This window comes from Sminthopsis crassicaudata, chromosome 2 (genome assembly GCF_048593235.1).
Source record: "Sminthopsis crassicaudata isolate SCR6 chromosome 2, ASM4859323v1, whole genome shotgun sequence".
In the NCBI taxonomy this organism is placed as follows: Eukaryota; Metazoa; Chordata; class Mammalia; order Dasyuromorphia; family Dasyuridae; genus Sminthopsis; species Sminthopsis crassicaudata.
Genome location: NC_133618.1, coordinates 37784686 through 37800435, shown reverse-complemented (window position 1 = coordinate 37800435; position 15750 = coordinate 37784686). Strand labels below are relative to the sequence as shown.

The 15750-nt window shown below is 38.7% G+C and overlaps 1 protein-coding gene across 15 annotated transcripts in view; it reads left to right on the top strand.

The window, feature by feature from the left end:
* URGCP (upregulator of cell proliferation) overlaps positions 1-15750 on the top strand; it is a 69688-nt gene that overhangs the window by 40126 nt on the left and 13812 nt on the right. For 13 of the 15 annotated variants that reach the window (XM_074285833.1, XM_074285832.1, XM_074285834.1 and 10 more), the window contains one exon: positions 9919-9992. The exons of the other annotated variants lie outside the window; for them this stretch is intronic. In XM_074285833.1, coding sequence (XP_074141934.1) covers positions 9919-9992 — 74 coding nt within the window. The remainder of the gene's footprint in view (positions 1-9918; positions 9993-15750) is intronic. 15 annotated transcript variants of the gene reach the window in all.

Below are 15750 nucleotides of genomic sequence, written 5' to 3'. Positions count from 1 at the left end.
TGTGTCGAAAGAGAGGGACTTTTCACAATGGCCATTCTTTACCAAATTGTTGCTCCCACTCATTGTATCCTTTGTGTCTTTGGGTACCTGGGAGATAGAATGAATTAAGAGTGAGTTGTTGCTTTATAAAAGTATTCATGTTAGGACTTCACTGAATAGTTCACTCCCTCGTGAAAATAGTTCACTCCCTGGTGAATGCAAAGAACTGTAGATCTCTATGAAACATGCCCAGCACTTGGCATTATCCCTGGTATATAGTAAGCACTTAATAAAAGCTGCTGACTTACTGAGTAGCCATATGTCGCATGCACTGGCAATGCGTTTTGCTTGTAATGTTATGGATGACTTGTTTGGCCTTGTTTTGATTATCTCTTTCCATTAGCATGAATAATTGAGAAGTTGGAATCTGATCTAAATGTCTATGCTGGTAGAATACCCTGGGAACAGGTTAGTCGTTGATTAGCTTGGCATAGGACTTCTTATCATACATTTCCCTGAATGATGATCAGAGCTAGCACATGTCAGGTTTGGAAAGTGCTTTATTTGTGTTTGATCCTCATCTGATCCTCACAATAATGCTGTGACATTTTGACAGATGAGGCTTTGAGACAGAGTGAAGTGACTTGATCTGAGTCACACAGCTAGTGAGCGTCTGGGGCAGGATTTGAATTCACGGTTTCCTGACACTTAAGTCTAGTGCTCTACCCACTGTACCACATAGCTATCTCTTGGTCTTCAACGTTCCTCACTGGTCATATGCTCCCACCCACCATGTGCTTTTCCTCTGTTTCCCGTATGATGTTCACTTTTGGTTCTTCAGAGAATGTTGTGTTTGGTGTTTTCTGGTGATAGAACAATATTGGTTAGAATCTCGGTATTGAAAAAGATGTCTTTAATTCCAGAAATCTCTACTCTAAAATTTAATTGGAAAATGTTGAATAAAATAAATAAAATGCAACACAACAATAGATAAAATTAATATGTAGTTTTAAGCTAATATAAGACCACAGACATCAATTTATATTTGAGTTTGACACTACTGAAAAACCTTTTCAATTTCCTGAAGGCATTTAACACTGAGTCCAATACAATCCAATCTTTTAAAAAAATAATATTTATTATTATTTAAATTTATTTTATTTGAAAAAAAAGCAATAAAAAACAGAAAAGGAAAACAAAACAAAATAGAACATTGTCATGTGCCCAACAGAACATCAGGGAGAATTCAAGATATAACAATAAATTACCAGTTCAAGAAAGTTTATATAATAGTAGAAGAAATTCTATTCATGAGTATCCATCTTTTCTTTACTTCCTTGTAGGTTGTTCTTTTATTCTCTGCTTTGCATTTTTTTAAACTTTATTCCTTTTTTCTCTTTTCATGCCTTCTTCCACCCTCCCCCAAGCAGGCTATAGTTAAGCAAGGATATATTTATGTATACATTTATTTATATATATATATATATATATATATATATATATATATATATATATATATATATATATATATATATATTTGTGTATATATATATATATATATATATATACATACATACATATACATACACACACCTTCCTGTCCCCTCCCAACAACACTTTTCCTATCCCTGCTAACTCTTTGCTTTAGTTTTGCTCCTTAATTTGCCTTCCTATTACTTAGCCCCTTCATCCATGGATCCCTTCTTTATCTTCTCCCACCCTTTACTCCCCCCCCAATCAGTCCATCCCTCCCCCTTTATTTCCTTATAGATTTTGGAGGGTGTAATACTCTTCATGGTATATATAAAAGTTTGCCTATTTAATCCATTTCCATTGCCTATTTAATCCATTTCCAATGTAAGTTTTCAGAACTACAAGTCTTCCTTCCCCTTCTAATACTTCTATGTCTGTTCTTCCTTTGCACCTCACTTGTATAACATAAAAACTATTTTTACTTTAACTGCCCCAATCTTTCTTTTGAGCTATCCAATTACTGATATCAGTCTTAAATATATAGTAATATATTTCCAGGTAAAAAAATAGTTTGTCCATTTGTTTTCTGATCTTTGATATTGGCTCTTTTGTGTTAAATTTTCTATTGAATTCGGGTTTAGTTGAAAAAAAAAATCCTGAAAATCTGCAAGTTTGTTGAATGTCCATTTTTTTTCATTGAATATTATGGATACTTTTTTGCTGGATATCATCTTTTTGGACACAGGCTTAGTTATTTTGATTGCTGATATATATGATTTCAGGACCTGGAGTCTTTTATTATAGCTGCTAATAAGTCCTATATAATTTTAATCATAGCTCCAGCATATTTGAATTTTTTTTCTTACTCCTTGAAAAATTTTCTCTTTGATTTGGGAGTTTTGAAATTTGGCAATAATATTCCTATGTGTTTTCCATAAAGTATCTCTTTGAGTGGTGATCGATGGTGATAGATTTTTTTTCTATTTCTAATTTTTCCTCAAGTTCTATCACTCCAGGACAATTCTCTTGGATTATTTCTTGCATTATTGTGTCAAGATTCTTTTTTTGGTCACAGCTTTCAGATAGCTCAATTATTCTTATATTTTCTCTTCTTGATTTATTTTCCAGATATGTTGTTTTTCTTGTAATGTTTCACATTCTGTTTGGTTTTTTCATTATTTATATTCTGTTTTGTTATTTCTTGGTCTCTTATAGCTTCACTGGCTTCTTGCTCAATTCTAATTCTCAAAAGACTTATTTTCCTCTTTAAGACTCTGTACCTCCTTTTCTAACTGGTTAACTTTTTTTCATAATCTTCTAATTTTTCTTTGATTTTTTTTTTTTTTTTAGTTTTTTCTCAGTGTCTCTCATTTTATTTTTAAATTATTTTTTGAGTTCTTCTATAAATTCTCTCTGGGCAGGTAGTCATTTAAGGTTACTTTTTGAGGTAGGAGCAGCCTTTTTTGGGATTTCATTGCCCTCCTCTGAAGATGAATCCAGGACTTTCCTGTCCCCATAGTATGTTTCTATGATTGATTTTTTTTTCCTTTTTTAAATGAGAAGTATTAATATAAGCATCTCTAGTCATGGGGTGGGGGATGGTGCCTTTAACTTTATTTCAGCTTTGCTGACCTGGAACTCAAAACCTTCAAGTACTGGTAGCCAGCAGCCTGCTCCACAACTTCTACACTCACTCACTGGGTATACTGGTTCCTTCTAGCCCAGGGCTATAGCTCTGCAACACAGCTAGACCTTTTGTTCCTAATTGGTTCTTGCTGAAAGTCTAGCCAAACCCACCTAGCCTCCAGAATTTCTGACTGTGGAGTCATCCTGGTGTGTTTGCACTGGCTAATCTCTGGCCTGAGGTCTGTTTTTGGATCTTCTCCTCTTTGGCCCCAACTCTTCTTGATTTTTCACCAGTTTATGTTCACCCTGAATCATGAATTTGTTTGGGGGGGAATCTGGAGAGCTTGAAATTTTCTGACTTAGTTCACCATCTTCCCAGACTTTTTCTCCATCCATTCTTGATGTTGAAGAAGAAAAAAAAATACAAACAGGATGGCTCAAGTCTATTAGAAATAATCTACATTAATTTATCATTATTTTAGGCCCAAGCCATTTCTAGCCAACAGAGACAGAGAGGCAGAGGAGAACACAGAGAGACATAGACAGAAAAGACAGACAGAAGAAACCTAGGAAGAGACACACACATAGAGACACAAAAAGGATACAGTTCCCACATGTCCTCTCTACCCCCAAGACAATTTGAACAAATAAAAAGGTCTTAATATGCTCAAGTATAGTTTAAGACTAACATTCCCAAACAATAGTTCCTTCCAGAATTTTTTTAACCAAAGATTTCAATGGGTCTCCTCTACTGATCAATATGCATGTCAGAATTCTGCTTGGAGGAAGGTATGTCCTAGTCCTTTTCCTTCAGGAGATGAAGAAAGAGGAGTCCATAGTGGGATGGAAGAGTCAATATCCTAATTACTTCATGGGGTTGGGAAAGGGAAGGCTCAAAATCAGATGAGAGGTTCTCTCTGTTCAGAGGGGGGCAGTGTTCACTCCTTTTTTTCTTTTTTCTTTTTCTTTTTCTTTTCATTCTTTCTTTTTTCTTTCTTTCTTTCTTTCTTTCTTTCTTTCTTTCTTTCTTTCTTTCTTTCCTTCCTTCCTTCTTTCCTTCCTTCTTTCTTTCCTTCCTTCCTTCTTTCCTTCCTTCCTTCTTTTCTTCCTTCCTTCCTTCCTTTCTTTCTTTCTTTCTTTCTCTTTCTTTCTTTCTTTCTTTCTTTCTTTCTTTCTTTCTTTCTTTCTTTCTTTCTTTCTTTCTTTCTTTCTTTCTTTCTTTCTTTCTTTCTTTCTTTCTTTCTTTCTTTCTTTCTTTCTTTCTTTCTTTCTTTCTTTCTTTCTTTCTTTCTTTCTTTCTTTCTTTCTTTCTTTCTTTCTTTCTTTCTTTCTTTCTTTCTTTCTTTCTTTCTTTCTTTCTTTCTTAACAAGGGATGCAGATGACATTTTCTGTCCAAAGTCTATTGGAATTGCTTTGGATCACTGAACGGCTGAGAAGAACTAAGTCTTTCATCATTGATCATTGCACAATCTTGCTATTATCATGTACAATATATTCCTGGCTATATTTGTTTCACTCAGCATCAGTTCATGTAAATTTTTTCAGGACTTTCTCAAATTTTTTTATAGAGCCATACCCCAACTGATGTGCAGCTACTTATTTTCCAGTTCTTTGCTACCACACACACACACAAAAAAAAGAGCTGCTACATACATTTTTGCTCATGTGGGTCCTTTTCCCTCCATTATTATTTCCTTAGGATACAGACCCAGTAATGGCAGGCAGTGTCCACTCAATCTATTTCCTTAAAATTTCCCATCTAAGTATACAAGTCTCAAAAGGTTTTTAGATGAGAGAAATGTTATTTCTTCACATTTTCAGTTAATAATAATAGTATCGAGTAGTTACATGAAATAGCTATGTGGTACAAGTGGATAAAGTACTAACAGAGTCAGGATACAAGTTTAAATCTAATCTCAGATACTTTTTAACTGTATGATCCTGGGCAAGTCACTTCACCCTGTTTGCCTCAGTTTCCTCATCTGTCAAAAAAGCTGGAGAAGGAACCTTTGCCAAGAAAACCCCAAGTAGAGTCGGGAAGAGTTAGGAAAAAACTGAACAAGTATTCACATATCACTGTTATGTTTTGCAAAACTGCTTTAAAAATATCTTCTTTGAAGATCCAACTCACTTCCAGTTGATCAATGATGGACAGGGGTAGCTGCACCCAGAGAAGAAACACTGGGAGGGGAATGAAAATTGTTAGCACTAATATCTGTCTGCCCAGGTTGCATGTACCTTCGGATTCTAATGTTTATTGTGCAACAAGAAAATGATATTCATACACATGTATTGTACCTAGACTATATTGTAACACATGTAAAATGTATGGTATTGCCTGTCGTCGGGGGGAGGGAATAGAGGGAAGGGGGGTAAATTGGAAAAATGAATACAAGGGATAATATTATAAAATATATATATATATATATATATATAATAAAAAAAAAAATATCTTCTTTGATCCTTACAGTCTACTTTGGAATGGGGTGGGTGATTATATTATCCTCATATTAGAGATAAGGAAACTGAGACAGACAGAAATAACTTAGCCAAAGTCACATAGCAAGTGTCTCAGGTTTGTTGTTGTTTCCATCAAATCTTAATCTTTGTGGCCCTCATTTGGGGTTTTCTTGGCAAAGAATATACCAGAATGATTTGCCATTTCCTTCTCCAACTTATTTGACAGATGAGGAAACTGAAGTAAATACGGTTAAATGACTTGTCCAGGATAACACAGCTGGAATGAGTTTGAGGTTACATTTAAGCTCATATCCATGGCACACTATCATTCTATTCACTGCACTCCAGGTATGGTCATAATAAGTCATACATTAACACTCAGTATAATTACAAACAAGTAGGGCAGTGTTAAGTACATATCTTGCCTTTGTACTACATATTAATTTTTCAAATTATCTGTGATCGAGTGCAATCCATCATGTTACCTAGGACTAGAGCTTGAAGAGGTCCTAGAGATTATCTTGTTTTATGTTATAGATGAGGAAATCCAAGTGAAGTAAAGATTCAGACTTAGGTCCCTGAGCTTCAAATTCAGTGTCTTCCTTTTATTGGTTATCTCCTATTTACCCTGATAGTCATTTCCTCCATTAGACTGGAAGGTCCTGGAGATCAGGGATTCTTTTACCTTTCTTTGTACTTGAGGCTTACCACTGTGCCTGGCTCAAAATAGGTGCTTAATGAATACTTATTGACTTGTGTGAGCAGTTTTAAAGCATTTACTGCGTGCCAAACACCTTACTAAACATGAAGAATGCAAAGAAGAGAAAAGAAAACATCCAAACAAACAAAAATCAGTCCCTTCCTCAAGGATTTACATTCCTTTGGGAGAGATAACATGTAGTAGCCCCCTTCTTCATCTCTGTCTCCCTTCTCCTTCCCCCTTTCTTTCTCCCCTTTTTTCTTCTTTCTCCTTCCTCCATATTCTCTTTTCCTCTTTTTTCATTTCTCTCTATCTGTCCTTTCCATTTTCCTTCTTCCACTCTCATCCTCTATTCTGCATTTCTTCCTCCCTTCTGCCTACGTTTTCTCTCTCTGTCCCTTCCTCTTTTTTTCTCTTTATATATGAATGTTTTGTGAAAATGTATATGTATGTGTATATGTATCTATTTATCTATATGAGAGACAGAGACAGAGGGAAGCTACATTTAGAGTTAACTACACAAAGTAATATTTTAAGAGAAGGTTCTATATCTGGGGGAACTGGCACACATCCTTTCCAAAGGTTGATGTTTGCACTGAGTCTTGAGAGTAGCCAAGGACTCCAGAAGGAAAAACGAAGAATTTGCACAGGAGGAACAATAAATGCAAAAGTGCTTTGCTAATATCATTAGTCACAACATCAATTTGAGTTACACAATTCTTTTAATTTTCCAAACACTTTTTATCGTTCAAAATTTAGTCTTGTTCTAGCTTCCAAATATCCCTTTGAGATAGCCCTAGTATTAGTATAGAAGGCCCCTGGTTTTATACAAAACATCCATTTCATTGCAACAAACTTTGATCATGTGCAAAGTAGAATCATAAAATATTCATCTTAGAAAGGTCTTTTACAGTGATGTTCCAACCTATTATTCTTGAAGATGTGGAAACAGTTTCTAGAGAGATTATACCCCTTGCCTACGGAGTCACAGCTTAGTCAAATGTGGGGCAGGACTAGGACTGAGAACCTCTGGTCCATTTCTCCTTCCACATCCCACTGCCATCTTGGATTTCTACAGGATCACGAGTTCTTGTTGTGGAGACAATATTCCACTAGATTGATCTGAAAATCTGTGATAGTGACCAAAAACATGAACCAAGATGACAAAGTGAAGGACAGGAAAAGTTTTTAATGACCTCTTACCAGTAGTGTTATATTGTGTCCAAATGGCAAGACCAACAATTGCTCACATCAATTGTAAATATAATATATGCCTATTATATCGACATCAGTGGGTGATGGCTGCTCCCACTGATAACAGCTGGCATTTAAACAGTTGTGGGCAATTGGCACTCCATGTCATTGGAGCCTCACAACAACCTTGGGAGGTACATTATGCCCATTTTACAGATGAAATATTTAGGCCCACAGATGTTTAATGACTTGCTTTGCATCACAGGAGGAATAAATGTCTAGGAGAAGACTTGATTTCTTGAATTCTCTCTTGTCAAGGTCTCTTCACTCTACCGGGGAGTTTCCTTTATCAAATCTTTTATAGCTTACAAAGGTCTTATGAATACAATGGACCTATTTCATCCTTTGATGCTTTCTTAGAGAGGAGAGTTGTATGCCTGTATCACAATTCTTGTATAATTTATTTATGGCCCTGTAATTTTATTACTTTGGAGCCCTTCTAGGTAAGAATGTTCCCTCCAGGAATGAAGATATTCAGTTATTTTGCTGTTTTTCATCTTAGGAAGTTAACTAGAGCACTGAGAAGAGGACATGACTTGAGGCCACGTTTTCTCGACCCCAAGACCAGTTCTCTATCCAATACATCACACTACCTTTCATCTAGCTTCATAGGAAGAGCTCTAGACCAGCAAATCAAGGGTCCCTTTTAGAGTCTCTGCTCTGTACAGATGTGAAGCTTAGAAGTGATACACCAAACATCCCACAACTCAGGGGCCACTTCTTATTTTCCTTCATGACAGAAAGCCTCCAAGATCTCCATGGTCTCCTGGGTGGGGATTGTTAGCCTCAGTTTCCTGGCCATTTGCCATGCATAAAACAATCCAAATATACATCATTTCCCAGTGGTTTTTTTGTTTGCTTGTTTTTCTTAAATGGGGAGGGGATTGCAGAGTCACAGTGACATTTTCCAACTTAGATATTTATTCTAAAAACAGTTTTGCAGTTTCATGGTTTGGTTAGATTATGTCTTTGCTGGATCATTCTTCCCTTTCCACCCTTTTAAGTGTGGGCATCCCCTGAGGCTGGGTCCTAAACCCTCAGCTCTTCTCTCTCTACTCCCTCACATCTTTTACTGGAAGAGTTCTCCAGCGCATTTAACAGCACTAGGCAGAAGATTCTTGAACATACTCCATTGTATAATATGCACACAAACATACACACACACATACATATATATATATATATATATATACATATATATATATATATATATATATATATATATTTATATGTGATCTGTTGCATCTAAATAACATTAATGACTTAAGTATATATAAATTAAACCATGAGGCTGAGACCAACATTTGCCACCTAAAAACCATGGAAAGATCTGTCTTGGAGACCTCCTTCTGAAATATGTATGTATGTATGTATATGGGTATAGATATATACCACCATCTTCCCAGCCACCCCTTAAATTCTTCCCCCTTCCTCACTCCCAATATTCAATTAATTTCTAAGTCTTGTTGATCCTCTTAGTCGCCATTTTGAATATCTAACCCCTTCTCTCTCTCTAGGTTCTACCCTAGCAGGCAAACATCTGCTCTCCCCTGACCTCATAAAATAGGGCTTGGTCACTAATCCTCTCTTTCATTTTCCCTGGATGGACTGCATCATGGCCAAAATTCATCCAATCATCTTTGTTTTCTACATGCCTCTTTTTAAATGACTTTCATTGCATCTTTCACATTTATGTAAAACCTTTCTCATATACTATTGAAAATACCATTTCCACAGTGCCTTCTATATTTAATCCTTCGAATATAGCTGGGCAGATTGCTACATATTAATGTCAATGGCGGGAGTAAAATACAATAATTTTCTTTTCTTTTTAACACTGTGTAAGAGAGAGAGAGAGAGAGAGACAGACAGACAGACAGACAGACATACTAGTAAGATCATAGATTTTTCCCAGGAAGGCACCTTCGAGGTCACAGAATCCAAGTGCCCCCCCTTTTAATAGATAAGGAAAATGAGGTCCAAACAGAGGTAGGGGCTTGCCCTAAGACAGTAATCGTAGCTAAAATTTATATAACACTGTTTTGCATAGCACTTTACAAATATTATCTTATTTTGTCCTAATAAGAACTGTGAGATATGGGTGCCACCAGAACCCATTTTTATAAATTATTATTATCCCCCATCTTACAAATGAGGAAACTGAGGCAGACATGGGTTAAATGACCTGGTAAGTGTCTGAGGTTGGATTTGAACTCCGGTCTCCCTGCCTCTAGCCCCAGAATTCTCTCCATTGATTCTCCTCCCGTCACCCACCTGCTGGGATGCTTGATTCTCAAAGGCTCCCAATCCATGATGTTCCTTCCCTCTGTTCAGCTCATCCCCCTCTTTTTAGATGGGAAGATTTCTTAGGTCCCAGGACCCTCCCTCATGATCTCTATTCGATTTTCTTTTCAAACTGTTTCAGGCACTCTGATTTGGGAGAAGTGGTACCGGAAGGGAAGGACCCAGAGACTACACAGGCTGAACAGGAAAATACAGGTAGAGATTAAGCCCAGCCTCGGGTCGCAGCAAATCCCCACCCTCTGCTCTCGGATCCCTTTCACTCTCCTTTTCCTGGGGTCAATAAGGTCCTAGTTCTCACCACCCTCAGCCACCTCCCTGGCAAGGCTCTGTTCACACCTGAGCTGAGCAAAGCCTCTTACTCAGTCTCCTCCCCAGAAATCTCTCCTTTCTTTTACCCAATGGTGTAGAATTCAAATAGAAATGGGTCCCTGCTGGCAGTGAAAACCACAAATGAATATTATCTATGTTGGTTTGTATTTTTATTTATCTTGTTAAACATTTCCTAATCACATTTCAGTCTGGTTCAGGACACATTTTGCTGGGAGAGTGAGTTTTGACACTTCTGCTGTAATCCATCCTCAATGACAAAAATTACCTTCTCTAGAGCAGGGGACCTGATCAGGTCACTCTCCCTTCAAGAACCTTAGGTGGCTCCCATTTGCCACACAATGCAAACTCCTCAGTCTGGCATTTAAAGCTTTTCACAGTCTGACTTCTTTTACATTGCCTCCCCTTCTAAGTTTCTAGCAAAATGTTCTCCTTGTTCTATAAATGCAGTGTCCCATCTCCTGCCTCTGACTTTGCTCGTGCCCCCTGGCTACCTGGCCTTTTAGAATCCTTAGCTTCCTTCAGGGTTCACTCCAGATGCCACCTCCTCAGGGATGCCTCCCCTCCTTGCTAATCCTCCCTCCTTCCGAACACTACATTTTCTGTTGTCTATGTTGTATCCTGTAGGTAGGATATAATGAACTCCTCAGGACGATTATCTATCTTTTTGTCTTTGTATCTCCAGAACCAACACAGTGTCTGGTACACAGTAGATACTTAATCTATGCTTGTGGCTTTGAAGTGAAAAATAGAGCCACCTCCAACTTTAATAAAAGTTTAGATCTGCAGTACCTGAAGAGGGAGGCAAGGTCAACTTTGCAGCCTGATAGAACAGGGGGAAAAAATCCCTTTCATTAAGAATCTTTTCCCCTTGGGTGAGCACATTCTGATCTCTGAACTCACCCAGGGAGATTTTTGTCTGTACAATTATTGACTTCACGATAATTAAGGTCAATAGAGATGTTTATTCAATGTATTCAATCAACAAATATGAATTGAGAGCGAATCCTGTGGGAGGGCCTGCAGGGACTGTGGGAAAAGGAATGGCTCCTAAACTCATAAGGATGATACAATATGGGGGACAATTAAAGTGGGAGCTGGTGCAGTTGGGTCAGAGGAGGCAGCTGGACTCTTCCCTCATATGCTTCCTCCATGGGCGACTCTAGGCCTCATTTCCAAACTGAGATAGGGCTGGACTCTGTGGCAGCCAAGGACTCTTTGACTACCATCTCCAGTCTATAACTAGTAATACTTGCCTTAAAGGTTTGTAATGAGAACCAAATGAGTTAGGAAGCCAGCCCGGTGTGAAAAAATAAAAAGGAGAGAGGCTTGGGGATCAAAGGATGTGAGTTCAGATTTTGTCTCTGATGCTGACCATCTGTATAAGCCCTGCCTTGATCGAGTACCTCAGTTTCCTCAGCTCTCAAATGCAGGCATTGATCTGCATGGCATCTGGTATTCTTTTCCTCTGTAGATCCTGAGCATGGGCACAGTGCTCCTCAAACCTTAATGTCTAGGAATCTCTTTGCTGTTATTATTAATTCCCCTTCCATCTTCTCTGGGGGTTCAGACTAACAGAGAAGAATGAAGATAGCTAATAGTATATCTAATACTTTAGAGTTTGCAAAGCATTTACATGTATTAGCTTCATTTGAACCTTAACCAAAACAAAACAAAACAACCTATTTTGGGAGAGTTATTGGCTATTATTATTCTCATTTTACAGATGAGGAAACAGAGAGACAGAGCTTAAGTGATTTGCCCAGGGTCACACAACTGGAAAGGGCCTAAGGCAGAATTTGAATTCAGATCTTCCTGACTCTAAACTCAATGTTCTCTCCCCTTGTATCACCTAGCTACCTTGGAATTCAAGGAACCCCCTGGATTCTATCTCTGACCTCATCTAAAAATGATAGAGGAATGAGCTGTTTCCTTTGGTCCATTTGTGTATTGGACAAAGACAACCACTGAGATCCTAACTCAGATTCTAGAAGACCCTCCCCTTTCTTCTGAAATGTTTGTCAGGAGGCAAGCTGGAGCTGGCTCAAGTTTGTCCCAGTTTAGAGCGAAAATCTACACAGGAGAGCGAATCATCTCCCACCCATTAGGGCTCCTTTACCCACTCTGAAGTCTCGATCTGCATAAGTGATTAGAGGTCTGCTGGACCATTGCCCATTGGCAGAAATCATTTGGGGTGATAGTGTTTTCCTCATAACAACCCAAAGGCAAATTGACTAGGTGATGTTTCCATTTCCATACAAGAAAATGAGGTTATCGCAATTATTGGGAACAGTAGATAGAGCCTTGGATTGAATTCAGAAAGACCCTGAGTTCAAATTCTGCCCTAAGATCCTTTCTAGCTGTGTGGCCCTTAGCGCATCACTTAATCTCTGTCTTAGTTTTCTTATCTGTAAAATGAGGATAATAATAAGACCAATCTTCCCAGGATTTTTGTAAGGATAAAATAAAGCAATACTTATAAAGCATTGTATAGATGTGAGTGGCTCTTAGTAAACATCAGAGACAAGATGTGAACCTAGAGAGAAAAGAGTAATAAGTTTAAATTCTGAGCCTGAATTTCTTTTTTCTATAAAATGAGAGGACTGGACTTTGAAACTAGGAAGAGCTAGCTAGCATTTAGATTTAGATTTACAAAGTACTTTATAAATATTCTCTCATTTTATTTTCCCAATAATCCAGTAGGTGATGCTGTTATCCCCATTTTAAGGATGAGGAAATTGAGGCAGACAGAGATTAAGTGACTTGCCCAGGTTTGCCCCAGTTTAGATTGAAAAATCTACAAAGGGCAGCAACTCATCTCCCATTCATTAGGGGCCACTCCAAAGCCTCAATCTGCACAAGTGGTTAGAGATCTGCTGAATCAGTTTGAAAGTGGGGTGATTCCATTAGAAAGGTTCTTAGGTAAAATTTGAACTCAGTCTTCCTGATTGCAGGCTCAGGATTCTATCCACTGCACCGCCTAATTGTCTACTTAGCCTCTAAAGCCATTTCCAGTTCTGAATTTCTGGCAGAGTTGGAAAAGCTCTCTGAAGGCGTCCCCTACAGCCTGCCTTCTCCTCCTTGTCGCTCTCAGGAACCTGAAGACCCCTAGACTAACACTAGCAAGAGCACATTCTAAGATGCCTTCATTCTCCCTTTCTCCTCACCTCGCCCATTCTAATTGTTCATTCATTCATACCCTCCAGACCTCTATGAACTTCAGGTAAGCCTATTTTATGAATATAGATCAATACCTGTTCTGCTACCTGATTCCAGTCTTAGAACGTTGCCCAAGGCCCCAAACGGTTCAGTGCCTTCTGAGTGTCACATTTTCAATTTATGTCAGAGATGGGAATTAACCCAACTCTTACCCATTTTATAGAAATAGTAGGAATCGTGGATAAGTGAATATTGGCAGCTAGCTGGTACAATGGGTAGAGTGCCTGGTCTGGAATGAAGATCCAAATCCAGTGGCTCAGACATTTACTAGCTGAAAGATTCTGACTCTGCCTCAGTTTCCTACAGTATTTCTGCCAAGAAAACCCTAAATGGGGTCACGAAAAGTGACATGTGACTGAAAAATGACTGAATAGCAAAAAGGATATCAGCTCCTTGAGGGAAGGCAGGGGCTCTATTTTAATTCTTCTAGTGTCACTAGTAGAGGAACATTAGCAAGTGCCTATTGACTTGTCATTGACTCCAAAAGTAAAATATGACCAGAGATTGGGATTTTGGGTAGAATAGAAACTGCTGACAAGGGAATCTAGCTTCAGAAAGCGACAGGCCGGGGGAATATCCCTATACCTTGAAGAACATTGAGGTACTGGAAGAATCATCCCTCAGGTTTGGAAAAGGGAGAAGCTAATCTTGCAGATATGTTTCTTGACATTTTTGGCCATGTTTTAGCCAACCAAGCTCATGCTGAACCCAGCTGAGAAACAGCTGACAAGGAGAAGCATCTCTCCTTGTCCTGATCTCTGGGTCCACAACTCACTGTTCTTTGTAGCAAAGGCTTGGGGTTGGGAGAAGGGTGGGAGGAAAGGGCGCCAGGAAGCCTCCCAGGATCTCAGGGATGGCAGGTTTGGGTTAGAATCCAGTCTTTTATTTGACAATGTTCAAAGAAGCAGCACCGTGCATTCTTAGCTGACAGCTCATATAGTCAGAAAGTTTTCCCTTTTGCATCAAAGCCTAAATTAACCTTTCTTCAATTTGCACCCACCACTCCGGCTTCTGCCTTCTTGGGTAAAGGCTAATCCTACATTGCAGATTCCAGATACATAAAGATCCTTGTTGCATCCCTCTCTGAGTCTTCACCATGAGAAACTTTCCCCTTTCTTTTGACCTATCCTCATTTAGCATGAACTCAAGGCTTTTTTCAACCTTGTTGCCCTCCTGTGGATGCTCTCCAAATTATTCATGCTCTTTCTAAAATTCACTATCCAGATGTTCATCTTTTTGATCCCACATACTCTATTTGGGTTTTTCTTAGCTGAGATCCTGGAGTGGTTTACCATTTCCTTCCCAAGCTCACTTGATATATACAGAAACTGAGGCAAACTTTAAGGTAAGTGACTTGCCTAGCAAGTGTCTGAGGTGATATTTGAATTCGGGTCTTCCTGACTCCAGACCTGGTGCTCTATCCATTGCTACATGTCCTAATTAGATCTGGGGATTGGAGGTGGGGATGAGGTGAGGTGAGATATTTCTGCAGTAATTCTGGGTAATTCTTTTTTAGTATTCACCTTTTTATTATTTCCAAAGATTGCTCATTTTAAAGGATGGTCCCTATTCAGACCAATATGGTTTATTACACTTAACACTCTCATCAGAGATGTGAGAACAAGAGCTTGGAACTGAAAGCCAGTAATGGCCTGGGTTTGAATACTGCTTCAGACACTGGCCATGTGATGTTGGACGCCTCGGTTTCCTCATTTATAAATGAGGATGAGAACAGTACCTATTGTTGCTATGGAAAGAGGGTCATAAGAGATCAGATATTTGAGGCAGTGTCACTCAGTGGACAGGAGGCTGGTGCTAAGATAAAGGACCTGCGTGCTGGCCCCCTGTCCCCTGACATTAGAACTTTCATGAAAGTTAAGCTCCCTGGACCTCAGCTTTCTCATTTATAAAATGTCTAAAATTTGTAAAATGAACTAGATTCCTTTAGGATTCCCTTTACATTTATGAATCAATAATGCCATGTAAAATGCTTTAAACTTTAAAGGATTTTAAAGTCCTACACAAATGTGGCATCACAGTTATTGTCTGTAATGTTCTTGGTTCGGTTTTCCTGGGGGTCTCTGGGAGCAGCTTTCATTTCAGTTCAGTACTCACCACAAGTACAGCCAGATGTTAAAGTCCAAATCCCTTATTGTCTCTTTCAAAGTCTTGTCTCCTTTCCTGGGACCCGGTTAGCTTTATTAGGGGCCTTCCAGAGTCCTGGTCTCAGTGGAGAAACTAAGGAGGACAGGCCTGCCACCACAGGGTGTGAGATTGGAGTGAATGAATCTGAGTCCACGGGCTTGTGCTTCAGCCTCCAGTCCTCTTGTTTTCCCTAACTCTGAATGAACCTGGCTAAGGCTCCCAGCTTATATGCTCTACACTGAGTATAAATCAATCATACCTC